At 40.6% G+C, this 15,860-nt stretch overlaps 1 protein-coding gene across 3 annotated transcripts in view; it reads right to left on the bottom strand.

Moving 5' to 3' along the window:
* Window positions 1-4,030: 4,030 nt before the first annotated feature.
* Window positions 4,031-15,860, bottom strand: part of LOC115231760 — a 13,606-nt gene continuing 1,776 nt past the window's right edge. The window contains exons 2-6 of one of the 3 annotated variants that reach the window (XM_029801707.2): window positions 13,895-14,087; window positions 11,868-12,994; window positions 7,663-8,329; window positions 5,392-5,709; window positions 4,031-4,591 (exon numbers count right to left, since the gene is read on the bottom strand). In XM_029801707.2, the coding sequence (XP_029657567.1) occupies window positions 4,584-4,591; window positions 5,392-5,709; window positions 7,663-8,329; window positions 11,868-12,994; window positions 13,895-14,087 (2,313 nt within the window). In that variant the 3' untranslated portion in view covers window positions 4,031-4,583. The remainder of the gene's footprint in view (window positions 4,592-5,391; window positions 5,710-7,662; window positions 8,330-11,867; window positions 12,995-13,894; window positions 14,088-15,860) is intronic. The other 2 variants (XM_036500155.1, XM_036500156.1) reach the window with 2 other exon arrangements.

Genomic DNA, 15,860 nt, shown 5'->3' with positions numbered 1-15,860 from the left:
CACAAACAACACATATACATATATACATATATACGACGGGCTTCTTTTCAGTTTCCGCGTACCGAATCCACTCACAAGGCTTTGGTCGGCCCGAGGCTATAGTAGAAGACACTTGCCCAAGGTGCCACGCAGTGGGACTGAACCCGGAACCATGTGGTTGGTAAACAAGCTACTTACCACATAGCCACTCCTGCATCTAAATATCATTCCTCATGAAGTGTAATCAATATCAAAGAAACAAACAAACCAAGAATTAATTTATAATTATTTATTAGTTATTAATATTATTAGCAGTATTATAAACGTCACTCACTATCATTATTATTATTATTGGCAGAATCGTTAGAACGTCGGATAAAATTCGTTGTCTTATTGATCCGCTTCTTCATAATCTGAGTTCAAATCTCGCAGAGGTCAACTTTACATTTTATCCTTCCAGAGTCAATAGAATAAAGTACCAGTCAAGTACCATTAATTAGCTCTTATTCCAAATGCCAAGAATTGTTCCTATGTTGAGGAATTAGTTACCATTGTTGCTTTTCATTCCTTCAGAAATCGTGTTGTTGACTACTAAATTTTATCCAAAAGTCTGTAGTAGTGAAACAGATATACGCATGCGCGCGTTATCCTATTTCCTCTGAAGTTATTGAGTGGTGAGATACTATCTGAGGCACGAGTAATTTCCCCTTAGTGTTGCTCTTTTATATATCGACTAGCACTATGACCCGGCAACGTCGGGTCATAGTGCTAGTGCATGCATATACAGTTGCTTGCGTGCGCACATACACGCGAGTACTGTCCAAATTTCCGACCAATCACATACAGCTAGCTGGCATTCAATTGGCGTATCAAGTTTCGGGCATTTTCATTGGGTTTTGGATAGAAAATTCACAAAGAAGTCACTTCTATTGATTTTTTAATGGCTTTGCGGGATGACTGGGGAAATGTAAAGATGTGCACAACCACCGTTCGACGGTTTTGAATAACCATAGAAAGTGTGAGCCCACTAACTGAAAAATTGTGGATTTGTATAAAGGACACGCACACACACAGACAGACAAACATTTTGCCGTTTATATATATATAGATATGATGTTTGGGTCGTACGTGTGTAGCCGAATATTGTATGGGAGTTTTGTACTTTATACGTACTTCCCACTCATATGAACGAGGAGGCGCTGAAAATTCCTGGTTTTGGGTAAAAGAAAATACAGGAAGATCAGTGAATTATGATTTTATTCAACATTTTCCCCTCTCAGATTCACACACTTGTTGCAGCGGTCCTTCAGTTATTTTAAGTTCTGTAAAAGAAATTTGAAGGTCGGGTTCTTCAACAAGGCCTTTCACGACACCATTAAAGCCAGGGACTTTTCAGAACCCTCTCATATGGATTTATTAATCGGCAGAAGTTGATAAGTGACTCAAGAACAGAGAGTTTCGTGCATTGATACTTGTCAAATCTGATGAGAGGCCAATGCATAAAACTCTCGACCTCTGAAGAAATTTTGTAACTTTGGCCGAGTGAATAAAACATATATATATATATATATATATAATAGGGTTTAGCAACGAATTGCCTTACCACATACCGAATTTAGAAATAGCAGTCAAAGAGTTATAGCTATTTCTTCTACTAAAAAGGGAGATCTCAGTAAAAACAAGATCTCCCTTTTTAGTGAAGAAAATAGCTATAACTCTTTGACTGCTATTTCTAAATTCGGTATGTGGTAAGGCAATTCGTTGCTAAACCCTTTATTGCTTAGTATTACTTAAATTCTCCTCGAATGAGGCTTTTACATGCCGACGACTACTTGGTGTAATTGATAATTATTCCAAATTAATTAATTTCACCCTTCATTATTACGGATATATATATAATATATATATATATATATATAATATATATATAGTCAAATTTGGAGTTCTATTTTTCTGTTTGTATTACCAAATATATATATGCATACATACCTACGCATAATGTATGTATGTATATATATGTACACACACACACACACACACACACACACACACATATATGTGTGTGTGTATATATATATTGTATCCTTAAATCCATAAAAATGTTTTAGCCCGAAGGCCGCGGCCATGCTGGGGCACCACTGCTGTATATATATATATGTATGTGTATGTGTGTGTGTGTACGCACACACTAATTCACACACACACACACACACACATATGAGGGGATGCTGAAAAGCTCCTGGTTTTAAGGGTGTCACGAAAGGCCTGGTCGGAGGCCCAACCTTCCGAGAAACTGAAGGACCGCTGCAATAAGTGTGTGAACCAGAGAGGGGAATACGTTGAATAAAATCATAATTCACTTTTTCTTGTTTCAGTCATTAGACTGCGGCCATGCTGGGGCACCGACTTGGAAAACTTTTAGTCGAATGAAACAGCCCCAGGACTTTTTTTTTGTTAAGTCTGGTACTTATTCTATCGGTGACTTAAGCCGAAGCGCTAAGTTATGGGGACGTAAACACACCAGCACCGGTTGTCAAGAGGTACTGGGGGATAAACACAGACACAAAGACGCTCGCATATATATATATATATATATATATATATATATATATATATATATACGACGGGTTTCTTTCAGTTTCCGTCTACCATCTTTCTTTCTTTCTTTCTTTCTTTCTTACTTTCCGTAAGTATAAATTATTCTCTGTTTGTGCACATGAATTACTGCACACCCGTATCTGTGTGTGTATGTGCGTGCGAACGTGTGTACGAGATGATCGCAGGCTACCAAAAGTGAAAGTTCGCTGGGTCGGACATGTTTCTCCAGTCCATTCAGCTGGCACCCCACCCCCACAAAAAAAAAAACAAAAAAGAAAAAAAAACCCAAAATGAAAGAATAAAAAAATAAAAAGTAAAATGAGTAATCCTGCGATGAACCGGTGTCCGGTCCAGGTGAGAATATATACACCACACAATCCGGAAAAACGGCTTTATTAGTCTATGGCTTTTGGAAGGACCTCTGATCCTTTGATATGTATGCATGTATGTATGTATAAATCCTTAAATCCTTAAGAATGTTTTAGCCCGAAGGCCGCGGCCATGCTGGGGCACCACCGCTGAATGAGCTACACTAATATATGAATCCACCTCTGATACGTGGCACTTGATCAACAAGGGAGTTCGATGCTGCTGCCCGCATCTGCGTCTCCTGTCGTGAGGTAGGTTCATCTGGGACTCCCGATATATATATATATATATATATATAATATATATATATATATATATGTATGTGTGTGTGTGTGTGTGTGTGGTGTGTGTGTGTGTGTGTGTGTGTGTGCATACGAATATGTATCTGTAGATATATATTATTATATTATATATAAGTACTCAGGTTTGCACGTCAGTGCAAAACAAAGTGGAAAAAATAGTACTCGAATACCAAAGATAGAGTAACATGCTTTTTTCTTTTCTTTATTAAAACTGCAAAATTACAACTGACCTGTCACTCAGAGTTTCACTTTCACTATCGTCGGACGAAAGGAACGTACAGCTGAGTAACAGTTCTGTGATAGTTTTGCAGCTTTAATAAAAAGGTTTATATGTACGTGTGTGTATATATATATGTTTGTGTGCATATATATATACGTGTGTGTGTATATATGTATATGTATATGTATATATATATATATATATATATATATATATATATATATATATACTATATATATATTATATATATATATATACATATATATTATATATACATCTATATATATATATATATATATATATAATATATATATATATATATATATATTATATATATATATATATATATATATATATATATATAAGCTGTCCGACGAACGGGAACGTGAATCTCCGAGTAACAGCTTTTGTTATATTTCTGCTGCTTTTAAATAAAGCATATTACTCTACCTCTGGTATTTGAGTACTCTTTTTTTCCCCCTAGATTCACATTTAAGTGCTTACTCCGGTATATATATATGTATATATATATATATATATATATATATATGAAGAATGAGAAAAACCTTTTTAATCGTTCGGATGTTCAGCTCCAGGTAACACACACACACACACACAGGTACACACACATACACGGGCACACACACACAGAAACATACACACACACGCAGACTCACACATACACATACTTATACTATATGTCTGCTGTTCAAACGTCACTGATTTGTCCACCCCGGCCCTGAATATTAGATATTTCTTGTATGGTGGCTTGGACAGTGAAACCCATTACCTCAATGACCTCAGTTGACCTCAGTTGACCTCAGTTCACACCAGTTAACCTCAGTCGAATCCACGTAACCTCATATATATTCATTTTACTCGGGTAATCCAGTTAACCTTATTTAACTTAATTTATCACTGGTGAGCCCCAATTGTCTCCAGGTCACCCCAACTAACCCCATACAAACCTAGCTAACAAGTCGAGACCAGTGAATTCCAGTTAAACCCAGTTACCTCTCGAGTTTACCCCATTACTCCCAGATAATTCCAGCTCAGCTGCCCAACGAGATCCTCATAAGTTATTAGGGGAAAATCCCTTTTCGGTTCCTTCTCTGTCATATATCTGCAATGAAAAGAGAAAATAATACAGTGGCGTTCGCAAATGTGACAAGAAATTAATACTGCCAATATGGGTGTGCATATGTGTGTATAATCATACGTGTGTGTGCATGTGTGTGTGTATATATATGTGTGTAAGTATATATGCGTGTACATATATATATATATATATTTATTTATTTTATATATATATATATATTCAAATCTGAAGATTCTACTAGAATAGATGCAAGCGCTAATAAATGATTTATAAAAACATGTGACGTATTAATAAAAATCTGTAAATATAAAACCATCCAGATTTCTGAATACCATATTTCTTCTAATATATAATACCTATACATCACCTCCAAACCTTCTAATATATATATATATATACACGAGGGGTGCTGGTCGGGCCGAGGCTATAGGGAAAGACACTTGCCCAAGGTGCCACGCAGTGGGACTGAATATGGAACTAAGTGGTTGGATAGCAAGCTTTTTACCACACACCCATGCCTGCACCTATTTATTTATAATGTAATTAATACTCTTAATCGGTTTCATAATCGGTTGATTTTCAAAATTTACACTTTTGAAAATCACACGCATGTGAAACCGGTGAAGTGTATTAATTTTAATATAAATAACTCCTCATATATACTCACTATGCAGTTTCAACTTCATTAGGCTCTTAAAATTATGAAGGAAGGATAAAATTCAAGCACGATGATTTTAAAATGTACAGTTTTGCGTAGCAGAGGCTGAAGATACAATCTAAGATGATTTGGTATCGGAAGAAGGAAAGATATATTGGTTACTTACTGTAAGTGTCATCCTGTGAATAGGCAGCAGAAGTTGAATGATAACGCTGTAGACAACAACGACTGTTGGGATGATGTGACACGCTGCACCTTCCTGTACAACAGTTGCAAGGCGGCAATGGTGGGCCTTGGAGCTGCGAAGACGGTGATCTACCGCTAAATGTGAAGTGAGCGTCGCTGCTTTCGTAATGAGATCTACGGTGTTGGCTGCCGGAAGAGGATGATGATGATGGGGATTCTGGGTAGAGTAAACGATGGTCATCAGGGAAATGATGACAGCAGTGGCTCGCTTCGCCGTCAGTGGAGCTGTGTTTTGTTTCTGATCAGGGGGAGAAAAAAGCAAGGTACTACTTTTAGCTGATATCAAGTATTATATACATAGGGAGAGTTTACGAAAAGAAAAGCACAAAAGACGAAGACAGGTGGTGTACAAAGCAAACATGTATTAGTATAACGCTCAGGAATTGAAAAAAGTCTTTTACGTTTCGAGCCTACGCTCTTCTACAGAAAGGGACACAGAAAAAAACAAGGAGAGAAAAAAATGTGTGTAGCGGCTAGCGATGTACAGACACGCACATACGCGCAGAGAAAACACACATACACATCTATTTAATACACAACCCAAAGAGTTACTAATTGTTTTATGGTTTTATGATATTTGAATAAGCATATTTATAAAGTACGCCATGTAACTTAAATTAATCTTTCAGGCTCTGTTTATGTTATATATATATATAAAAGCAAGGTTGTGTGTCTGTCTCCTACGATTTAGATTCCTAACTACTCCCACATTTTGCGGTGCAGTTTAACCAAAACCGGGTATCTTATAGTCGTGATTCATATCGAGCTCTTCTGGGTATTAGCGCGCGCGTCTACGATGAGTCTACGATTTAAAAAAAATTTATCATCATTTTTTTCCATTTCAATGCATTTTTTTCGCTATTATATAAGGGAAGTAACTCTCTAAAAATGTCTACGACGAGTCAACGATTTAAAAATTTATTACCATAATTTTTTTTCCATTTTTAATGCTTTTTTTGCTATTTTTTGGCTATAACTCTCTAAAAATGCTTATATAGTTATTTCCCTTACAAACCCGAGCAACGCCGGGCGATACTGCTAGTGTTATATATGTTAAAAAACAAACAAACAAACAAGACGCTGGACAGTGAGGAAATAAAAGAAAAAACATGGAAAACGAGAATAAGGTTAGTGCACATTATATATATACTCTTTTACTTGCTTCAGTCATTTGACTGCGGCCATGCTGGAACACCGCCTTTAGTCGAGCAAATCGACCCCAGGACTTATTCTTTGTAAGCCTAGTACTTATTCTATCGGTCTCTTTTGCCGAACCGCTAAGTTACGGAGACGTAAACACACCAGCATTGGTTGTCAAGTAATGCTAGGGGGACAAACACAGAAACACAAACACACACACACACACACATATATATATATGTATATATATACATATATACGACACTCTTATTTCAGTTTCCGTCTACCAAATCCACTCACAAGGCTTTGGTCGGCCCGGGGCTTTAGCAGAAGACACTTGCCCAAGATGCCACGCAGTGGGACTGAACCCGGAACCATGTGGTTGGTTAGCAAGCTACTTACCACACAGCCACTCCTGCGCCATATATATATATGATGGGCTTCTTTCAGTTTCCGTCTACCAAATCCACTCACAAGGCTTTGGTCGGCCCGGGGCTTTAGCAGAAGACACTTGCCCAAGATGCCACGCAGTGGGACTGAACCCGGAACCATGTGGTTGGTTAGCAAGCTACTTACCACACAGCCACTCCTGCGCCATATATATATATGATGGGCTTCTTTCAGTTTCCGTCTACCGAATCCACTCACAAGGCTTTGGTCGGCCCGGGGCTTTAGCAGAAGACACTTGCCCAAGATGCCACGCAGTGGGACTGAACCCGGAACCATGTGGTTGGTTAGCAAGCTACTTACCACACAGCCACTCCTGCGCCATATATATATATGAGTGTGTGTATATAAGTGTAGGTATTATATTTATATGCATACACATACATATAGACAAGTCTGTGCAGACGTAATATGAAGAGGCATAGTGATACTAACAGACAAATACATCTGTATGTAAAGACACCCAAGTATATAATTTCTCTCCCTTTCTTTGTATTTGCTATCCGTCTGTCTGTTTGTCTGTCACACACACACACGTACACACACATACACACACAGACACACACACGTACATATACATGCTACGTTGGAAAACCGACTGTACCTTCCGACTGTCTGCAAAACAACCGCCTTTTCGCCACTCCGTTGCGCTGGCGATCTGCGCAGTCGTGAACTCGCGATTGATGGCACGGCAGATCACCGGGTGCCCAGCCGTACGAAGACGGCGACCCTCGATGCTGACAGCCGATATGACAAGGAGACTGATGGAAACTGGCGGGTGAGTGCGACGATGGGACCTGCGATGGCGGAGCCGGAGACTTGACTGGTGTAGAATGACTCGTATCATACTGCTGCTGCTTCGGCTTCTGCTGCTGCTGCTGGCTGGGAAAGATGAACGGATTGCTGGGGGAAGGTATTAGTTGAGGCTGTTTCCGACGTATCCGCGACGGACTTTCAAGAGGTGTTGCCAGATATTCATGTGGATGCGAGGAATTTCCAGGTCCTTCTTCGAATCGTACTTCCGATGGCTGACTGCTACGGTCGAGGCAAAGGTCGCCGGTTGATGTAGAAGGGCGGTACGACTGCGCATGCCCGGCGGGCGATATCTTCGAGACTGGAGAAATGTAAGTGCTGGCGTGTCGTGACGTCAGATGGGAAATTTTGGGCGTTGTGTGGTGGAGGTTAAACGGCGACGGTGGCAGCGGTGGCAACATGGTCGGCGAATGGACGACCTCGTTGTGAGATGGAGGCGATGGTAGGAGATCGGAATCCTGAGAAGGGAAACAATATGAAATTAGAAATAGGTAGACTGATAAATACATACACATACATACATACATACATACATACATACATACATACATACATACATACATACATACATACATACGTACGTACATGCGTACATACGTACGTACATACATACATACATACATACATACGTACGTACGTACATACATACATACATGCGTACATACGTATGTACGTACATACATACATACATACATACGTACGTACATACATACATACATACGTACATACATACATACATGCATACATACATAGATACATACATACATACATACATATATACATACATACATACATACATACAAACATACATACATACATACGTACGTACATGCATACATACATACATGCATGCATACATACATACATACATGCATACATACGTACGTACGTACGTACGTACATACATACGTACGTACGTACATACATACATACATACATACATACATACGTACGTACGTACATACATACATACGTATGTACATACATACGTACGTACGTACATACCTACATACATTCATACATACGTACGTACGTACATACATACATACATACATATATACATACATATTTGGTGGCTGCCCCCTCGTTATCGAGTATGGCCATTGCACGAAGCTTAATCAATGTTGTTATCGTGCAATGCCTGTGCAAGAAGATTTTTTTTAAAGTGAGGAAAGGCTGTGCACTGAGTCAATCCCACTCACTAAGCAACAGCAGCCATAATCCGAAAAGAAGAACAAGTCAACATCATCGGTAACCCCTGAGCCGCAGGTTTTATGTCGGAGTTATCCCAGTTACCTGAGTTACCATCTCCTAGAAGGATGCCCTAACAAAGGCTAGGAGTCCTTCACTCCCAATGGTTTAACCGCGCGATCGGGTATTCAGTCCGATTATTTCTATGTCCCCGCGCATGATACAGCCTTAAGACATTTATTGGATGGCCGTTGACTCTCAAGAGTTCCTCCGCCCTTTGACGGGTTTTGTTTTTCATCCCGCAGGGTGTCCAATAAACACCCTCCTCACCAAACAAGCTTGGTGGGGTTGCCGGTTTAGTCGCCGACGACCCGACCATGCAACAGTTTGTACTGGGTTACATGTTACCAGTAGCACTCGAAAGTGACCTAACATACATACATACATACATACATACATACATACATACATACATACATACGTAACATTAATGGCGAATTAATGCGGAACTTAAAACTCTTGTACCCTGGCAATGAATTTTCATTTGTACCACTCATCACTGGTACATTAGGTTATGTACCAATAAATTTTCACAAAATTCTAGAAACACTTGGTTTCACAGAAAAAGGGCAAAAGAAACTGATGCAGATTCTTCAAATCAAGTCTATTAGTGGCACAGTGAAGATCTGTAAGGCTTTCCAAGCATTGTCCATCTGAGATTTTTAAGCGAATAAATGCACACACGTGGGCATATGTATCGACAGTTCAACCACCGACAGACGACACCAGCTCAACCACTTATCTACAAACACGGGGAACTCTCTTAACTCTCAAAGTCTTGTCCCTTTGTTAGCAGCTGGCTTGAGCTCTCTCAAAAGGAACTTAAACTAAACTCAAACATCATATATCATACGTTCCTTCTCGAACCATGCCTGGCTCATAAGGTCCGGTTTCCCGGTTTCTTGGCGTATAGGTTCCCTACTTGGACGGGACGCCAGTCCGTCGCAAGTGAGCTACTAGATGCAGGAGGAAAGAGTGAGAGAAAGTTTGTGGCGAAAGAGTCAGCAGAAGTTCGGCATTACCTTCTGCCGGAGCTGCGTGGAGCTTAGGTGCTTCGCTCATAAACACACACATCGCCCAGTCTGAGATTCGAACCCGCGATCCCTCGACCGCGAGTCCGCTACTCTAACCACTAGGCCATGTGCCTCCACTATATCATACATACATACATACATACATACATACATACATACATACATACATACATACATAGATACATACATACATACATACATACATAGATAGATACATACATACATACATACATACATACATACATACATACATACATACATGCATGCATACATACATACATACATACATACATATATACATACATACATACATACATACACGCATGCATGCATGACGGAAGTCAATTCATGAGGTGGGTAAGACTACTTTTTAACCGCAGCATGTGCAAGCAAATGTTCCCTGAGCGCAAGAAGGTCCTCTCCGGGAAATTGTTTTAAGCGGATGAAATATTGTCCAACACTGAACCCACTTTTAGGCGCAATCGGCTTTAACATCAGCGGCACAATTATAAAAATAGTTACCTACTCGAGCCATATCGGTTCATAAGGGCCGGTTTCTTGGTTTCGTGGTGTATATATCCCCCACCTGGACGGGACGCTGGTCCGTCGCAGGATAACTCATTTTTGCCAATTGAGTGGACTGGAACAATGTGAAATGAAGTGTTTTGCTCAAGAACACAACTCGTCACCCGGGTCAGGTATCGAAACCACAATTTTACGATCATGAATCCAACACCCTAAGCACTAAGCCACGCGCCTCGACAGTGACGCAACCACTCGCGTAGCTAGTGTGCCTCCCGGAGTGGCCTTTCCGTTTGCCGCCCGTGGACCTCACTAAAAACACATATTACATACAGCAGACCCCAAACTCGTGCCTCTTTAAAAGTTCTGCCCGGGACGGACCACCCCTACCGGCCTCCACCACAGCTACGCTTGTGGGCACAACTAAGATTGAGGTGACCAGAAACCAACTGCACTTTATGTTTGTTATTTATTTATATCTATAGGGTTTTCCCTTCTCCCAGAAGGAAGTTCTAACGAGAACTAGAGGTCCTTGATTCCCATGTCATTTAACCGAAAGCTGGGACCCTGACAGGTGCTGCCACTTTGGGTCAGCGTAGACCTTGGAACAATACTACTGTCAAAGAGGTGGTTCCATACACATCAAAATTCCGGAACTCCTCAACCGGGGTCCCACGATCAGATGCTGTATCAAGTAATACCTAAGACATACACACTCACACACACACTCACACACACACACACACACACTCACAGACACACTCACATTCACACAGACACAGACACAGACACAGACACAGACACACACACACACACATACACACACACACACACACTCACAGACACACACACACACACACTCACACACACACTCACACACACACACACTCACAGACACTCACACACACTCACACAGACAGACACACACACACACAGAGACGCACACACAAACACACACACACACACACACAGACAGACACACACACACACACACGCACGCACACACACAGACACACACACACACACACACACACATGGTGGGTTTGCGCGCATTTGCATAGTCTCCGCATTTCAAATGCTATTTAGAGGGCATTAATCTTTGTTGCATAAAAAAATTCTCGTAATTTCGATAAAACAAAGCAAAACAAAACAAAACAAAAAACTCCAGAAAGACAAAGTATTTGCTTACCCAGAGTTGGTTATCGCACGATCGATTTCGGGTGACGTCTTTATTCGACCAACGTCTAAACATGACTTTACCAGCGTCGCTGTCCTCCTTCAACGCTTGAATTCTGTTGTACATCTCGTCCTTTCTGTATATTCCCTTCTTGTCGTAGGAGGGCACGAAAGTGGATTCGTAAGGGAACTCATCAGGGATAGGATGTTCTGGATCGTGTATATAATCAACTGGAACTAACCCCGATAGGGAATGACCAAATACCGCTGTTGGACATGGCCTTTGATCAAACCTCATATTTTGTTGACGAGATTCCTGTGAGCTTTCGTGTCCATGAAAAACGCTCCTCTCTGTTGGACATAATATCGACTCCTCTTCTAATATATTCGCCTGCTTGCAGAAGCTACGATTGCTATATCCGCCGGAAGTATTCTCCTCGTAGCATCTGCATGATGTCCTCCTGAAGCAGTCTTTATAGACCGGCGATTCTGCAGTCTTTTGTCTACGTTCGCAGGCACTCTTCACTAAACGAGGTGATGGCGGAGTAACTGCAGACGATTTGTTCGCCATAGTGTAATAATCTGAGTCGTCTTGCGATGATCGACACCTTTCTCTGGCCGGTAGTTTATCCACGGTTATTGGAGGAGGTGACGCCATATTGAGATCTGTGAAATTTTCCACAATTTCCTTGTCGTTCATGGAACTCATATCGACCGGACGTTTTCTGTTTCTTTTGTCGTGGGAAAAGACAGCCGTGTTCAATTCTCCCGTAGGCAGATCTGAAAAGAAGAAGTTTCCGCCATCGTTGCTTTTCGCACATTTCGACGGAGTGCAAGGCGATTGAGCCAGTATCGTATAAGGGGAATGAGGTAAAGGGGATTGACAGGATTTGCTTCTTAGACGTGCTCCATGTTGAGGTGAAGTACGTATCATGTATTGAGTTATGGACGTCTGGCTTTTGGCCCGTGAAGGGCTGGACGAGGTACCGTCCTGTGACGATTTTTGAGGGGAGCAATCAAACTCATCTTTCATGTCGAGTGGTTTGGTAAAAGTTTTTGCTTTTCTCTTGGGAGGGTCTTGCAATTTGAAGGTTTTACTTTCTTCTTCATCGTATCTGTCTTCGTCTTCTTGAAACATGCCTGAACATAGAAGTAAAATTACTGCCATGAAAATCAAAATTCAAAACTATAACAGAACATGTAACATAAACTGCTTACGGAACTTAGAACTTGAAATTAAATGTTGAACGTTTAAGCCATAAACTTCTGAGAGTGTTAATGTTGATACACAGGAAATGTAGGCTGCAAAATCTTGTTGCCATTTAATCTAATACAGTCATGCATTGCGGCTTTGTATTAAGTCAGAAGTGTGTCAAGCCTTAACTCTTTAATATGAACCATTTTGTTGCATAATGCGTCTCCATCTTGCCTTTGACTTGAAAATACCCACTTCCCAGAACTGAGGTGTTTTCATGGCAAAGAATTCATCAAGGGACCTTTTTACGTCATCCAAGGAATTGAAATTTTTACCATTAAGACTATTCTGCAGAGACCCGAATAAATGGAAATCCGAAGGAACAATATCTGGTGAATATGGAGGGTAGGGTAACACATCCCAACCGAGCTGCAGCAATTTTTGTCTGGTTCCCAAAGCATTAAGTGCCGAAAATGAACTTTCTTATCTTCCATTTTAAAGGGTTACAGAATTAACACAGGTTATAGGAACATAAACCTTCTTCCACGAAAAGATAGCTTAAACTGTGCTCTAAATGGAGGTGTAGTCAAATCCTATTTTATGGATTCAACCATGTTCTAAAATAAGTCGAAAGGTAAGCTACTATAAATTGGCATGAACTTTCCGGACAACCCAATAGAAAGGATTATTTTCATCTTTAGTCTAAGAAGGAGCAAAACTTTTGAAGATAAAAGACTTAAATTTCCGATAGGTATATATATTTTTAAGGGGAAAATGTGAAGAGGGGTTGCAGGTTGCATGTTCGAGATTGTGTTTTTAATGGTGAATGGTTTTGATAGACTTACCGTAGGTTAACATTGTGTCTCGGGGGGAAACTAGTGTGGTTGGAGGGGCTGCCGTGAAGATCTTAGGAATGATGCTATCTGCGGATGGTGAGGTTGAACTCTCGAGCGCCGATGATGATGATGATGGGAACGATGAAGATGAAAATGACGATGAAGATTTGTCCGTTGCGTTAGTTCTTCTCATCTTGCTTTCCTATCGAAAAATGTAGACAGATATTATTAGAATGGACATATGATGCGTAACACATGAAACGTACTCATTTCTGAGGGATTAAGTCGATTACATCGACCCAAGCGCGTAACTGGTACTTATTTAATCGACCCTGAAAGGATGAAAGGCAAAGTCGACCTCGGCGGAATTTGAACTCAGAACGTAGTGGCAGACGAATTACCGCTAAGCATTTTGCCCGGTATACTAGCGTTTCTTATTTCTTTATTACCCAAAAGGGGCTAAACATAGAGGGGACAAACAAGGACAGACAAACGGATTAAGTCGATCACATCGACCCCATTGCGTAACTGGTACTTAATCTATCGACCCCGAAAGGATGAAAGGCAAAGTCGACCTCGGCGGAATTTGAACTCGGAACGTAACGGCAGACGAAATACCAATTTCTTTACTACCCAGAAGGGGTTAAACCCAGAGAGTTACAAACAAGGACAGACAAACGGATTAAGTCGATTATATCGACCCCAGTGCGTAACTGGTACTTATTTAATCGACCCCGAAAGGATGAAAGGCAAAGTCGACCTCGGCGGAATTTCAACTCAGAACGTTAAGACAGAAGACGATATACCAATTTCTTTACTACTCAGAAGGGGCTAAAACCAGAGAGGACAAACAGGGACAGACAAACGGATTAAGTCGATTATATCGACCCCAGTGCGTAACTGGTACTTATTTAATCGACCCCGAAAGGATGAAAGGCAAAGTCGACCTCGGTGGAAGTTGAACTCAGAACGTAGCGGCAGACGAAATACCTATTTCTATTTCTTTATTACCCACAAGGGGCTAAACACAGAGGGGACAAACAAGGACAGACATAGGTATTAAGTCGATTACATCGACCCCAATGCGTAACTGGTACTTAATTTATCGACCCCGAAAGGATGAAAGGCAAAGTCGACCTCGGCGGAATTTGAACTCACAACGTAACGCAGACGAAATACCGCTAAGCATTTCGCCCGGCGTGCTAACGTTTCTGCCAGCTCGCCGCCTTAACAAGTTAAACAATCGGGAGAAGCTTTATAGACAATGCTTCTGGGTTTAGAATACGCGAAGCTTATCCCCGTGTACCAACCACTAGTTTTTCTAGCTAGAATGAAATTCCTCCCTGGTATATAACTGGTATTCATTTTATCATTCTCCAGGGAACTTGAGACAAAATCGTTCATAGATGTAAGAATAACGAAGTAAATGATAACGTTACCTGTCGTATTAGTTGATGTCACAGAGTCCCTTAACTTGAATATAAATTACCGGGATTTGAACACATAAACGGGGTAACCTAAGTGAGCCGTTCTAATGACGATTACAAAGGTAAAGATGTTGCATAAAGATGATACTAATGAGGAGAATGATGCTGGTGGTGCCGAAGATAATGGTAATGTCGTTGTGGATGGTGGCAGTGACGATGGTAAGAATTAGGAAACTGAAGACGTTACCCTTAAAGCTAGCTAGGATAGAGAAGACATTGCACTCAATCGCACATATGCATATGTAATCTTTCTTTCTTTCTTTCGTTCTTTGTGTATGTATGATTATATATATATATTTATATATATATAATAATATATATATATATATATATATATATCATGGTTCCGGGTTCAATCCCACTGCGTGGAATCTTGGGCAAGTGCCTTCTGCTATAGCCCCGGGCCGACCAATGCCTTGTGAGTGGATTTGGTAGACGGAAACTGAAAGAAGCCTGTCGTATATATGTATATATATATATGTGTGTGT

This window comes from Octopus sinensis, unplaced genomic scaffold, assembly GCF_006345805.1.
Source record: "Octopus sinensis unplaced genomic scaffold, ASM634580v1 Contig18763, whole genome shotgun sequence".
Lineage (NCBI taxonomy): Eukaryota > Metazoa > Mollusca > Cephalopoda > Octopoda > Octopodidae > Octopus > Octopus sinensis.
This window is presented reverse-complemented; position numbering and strand designations above follow the sequence as displayed.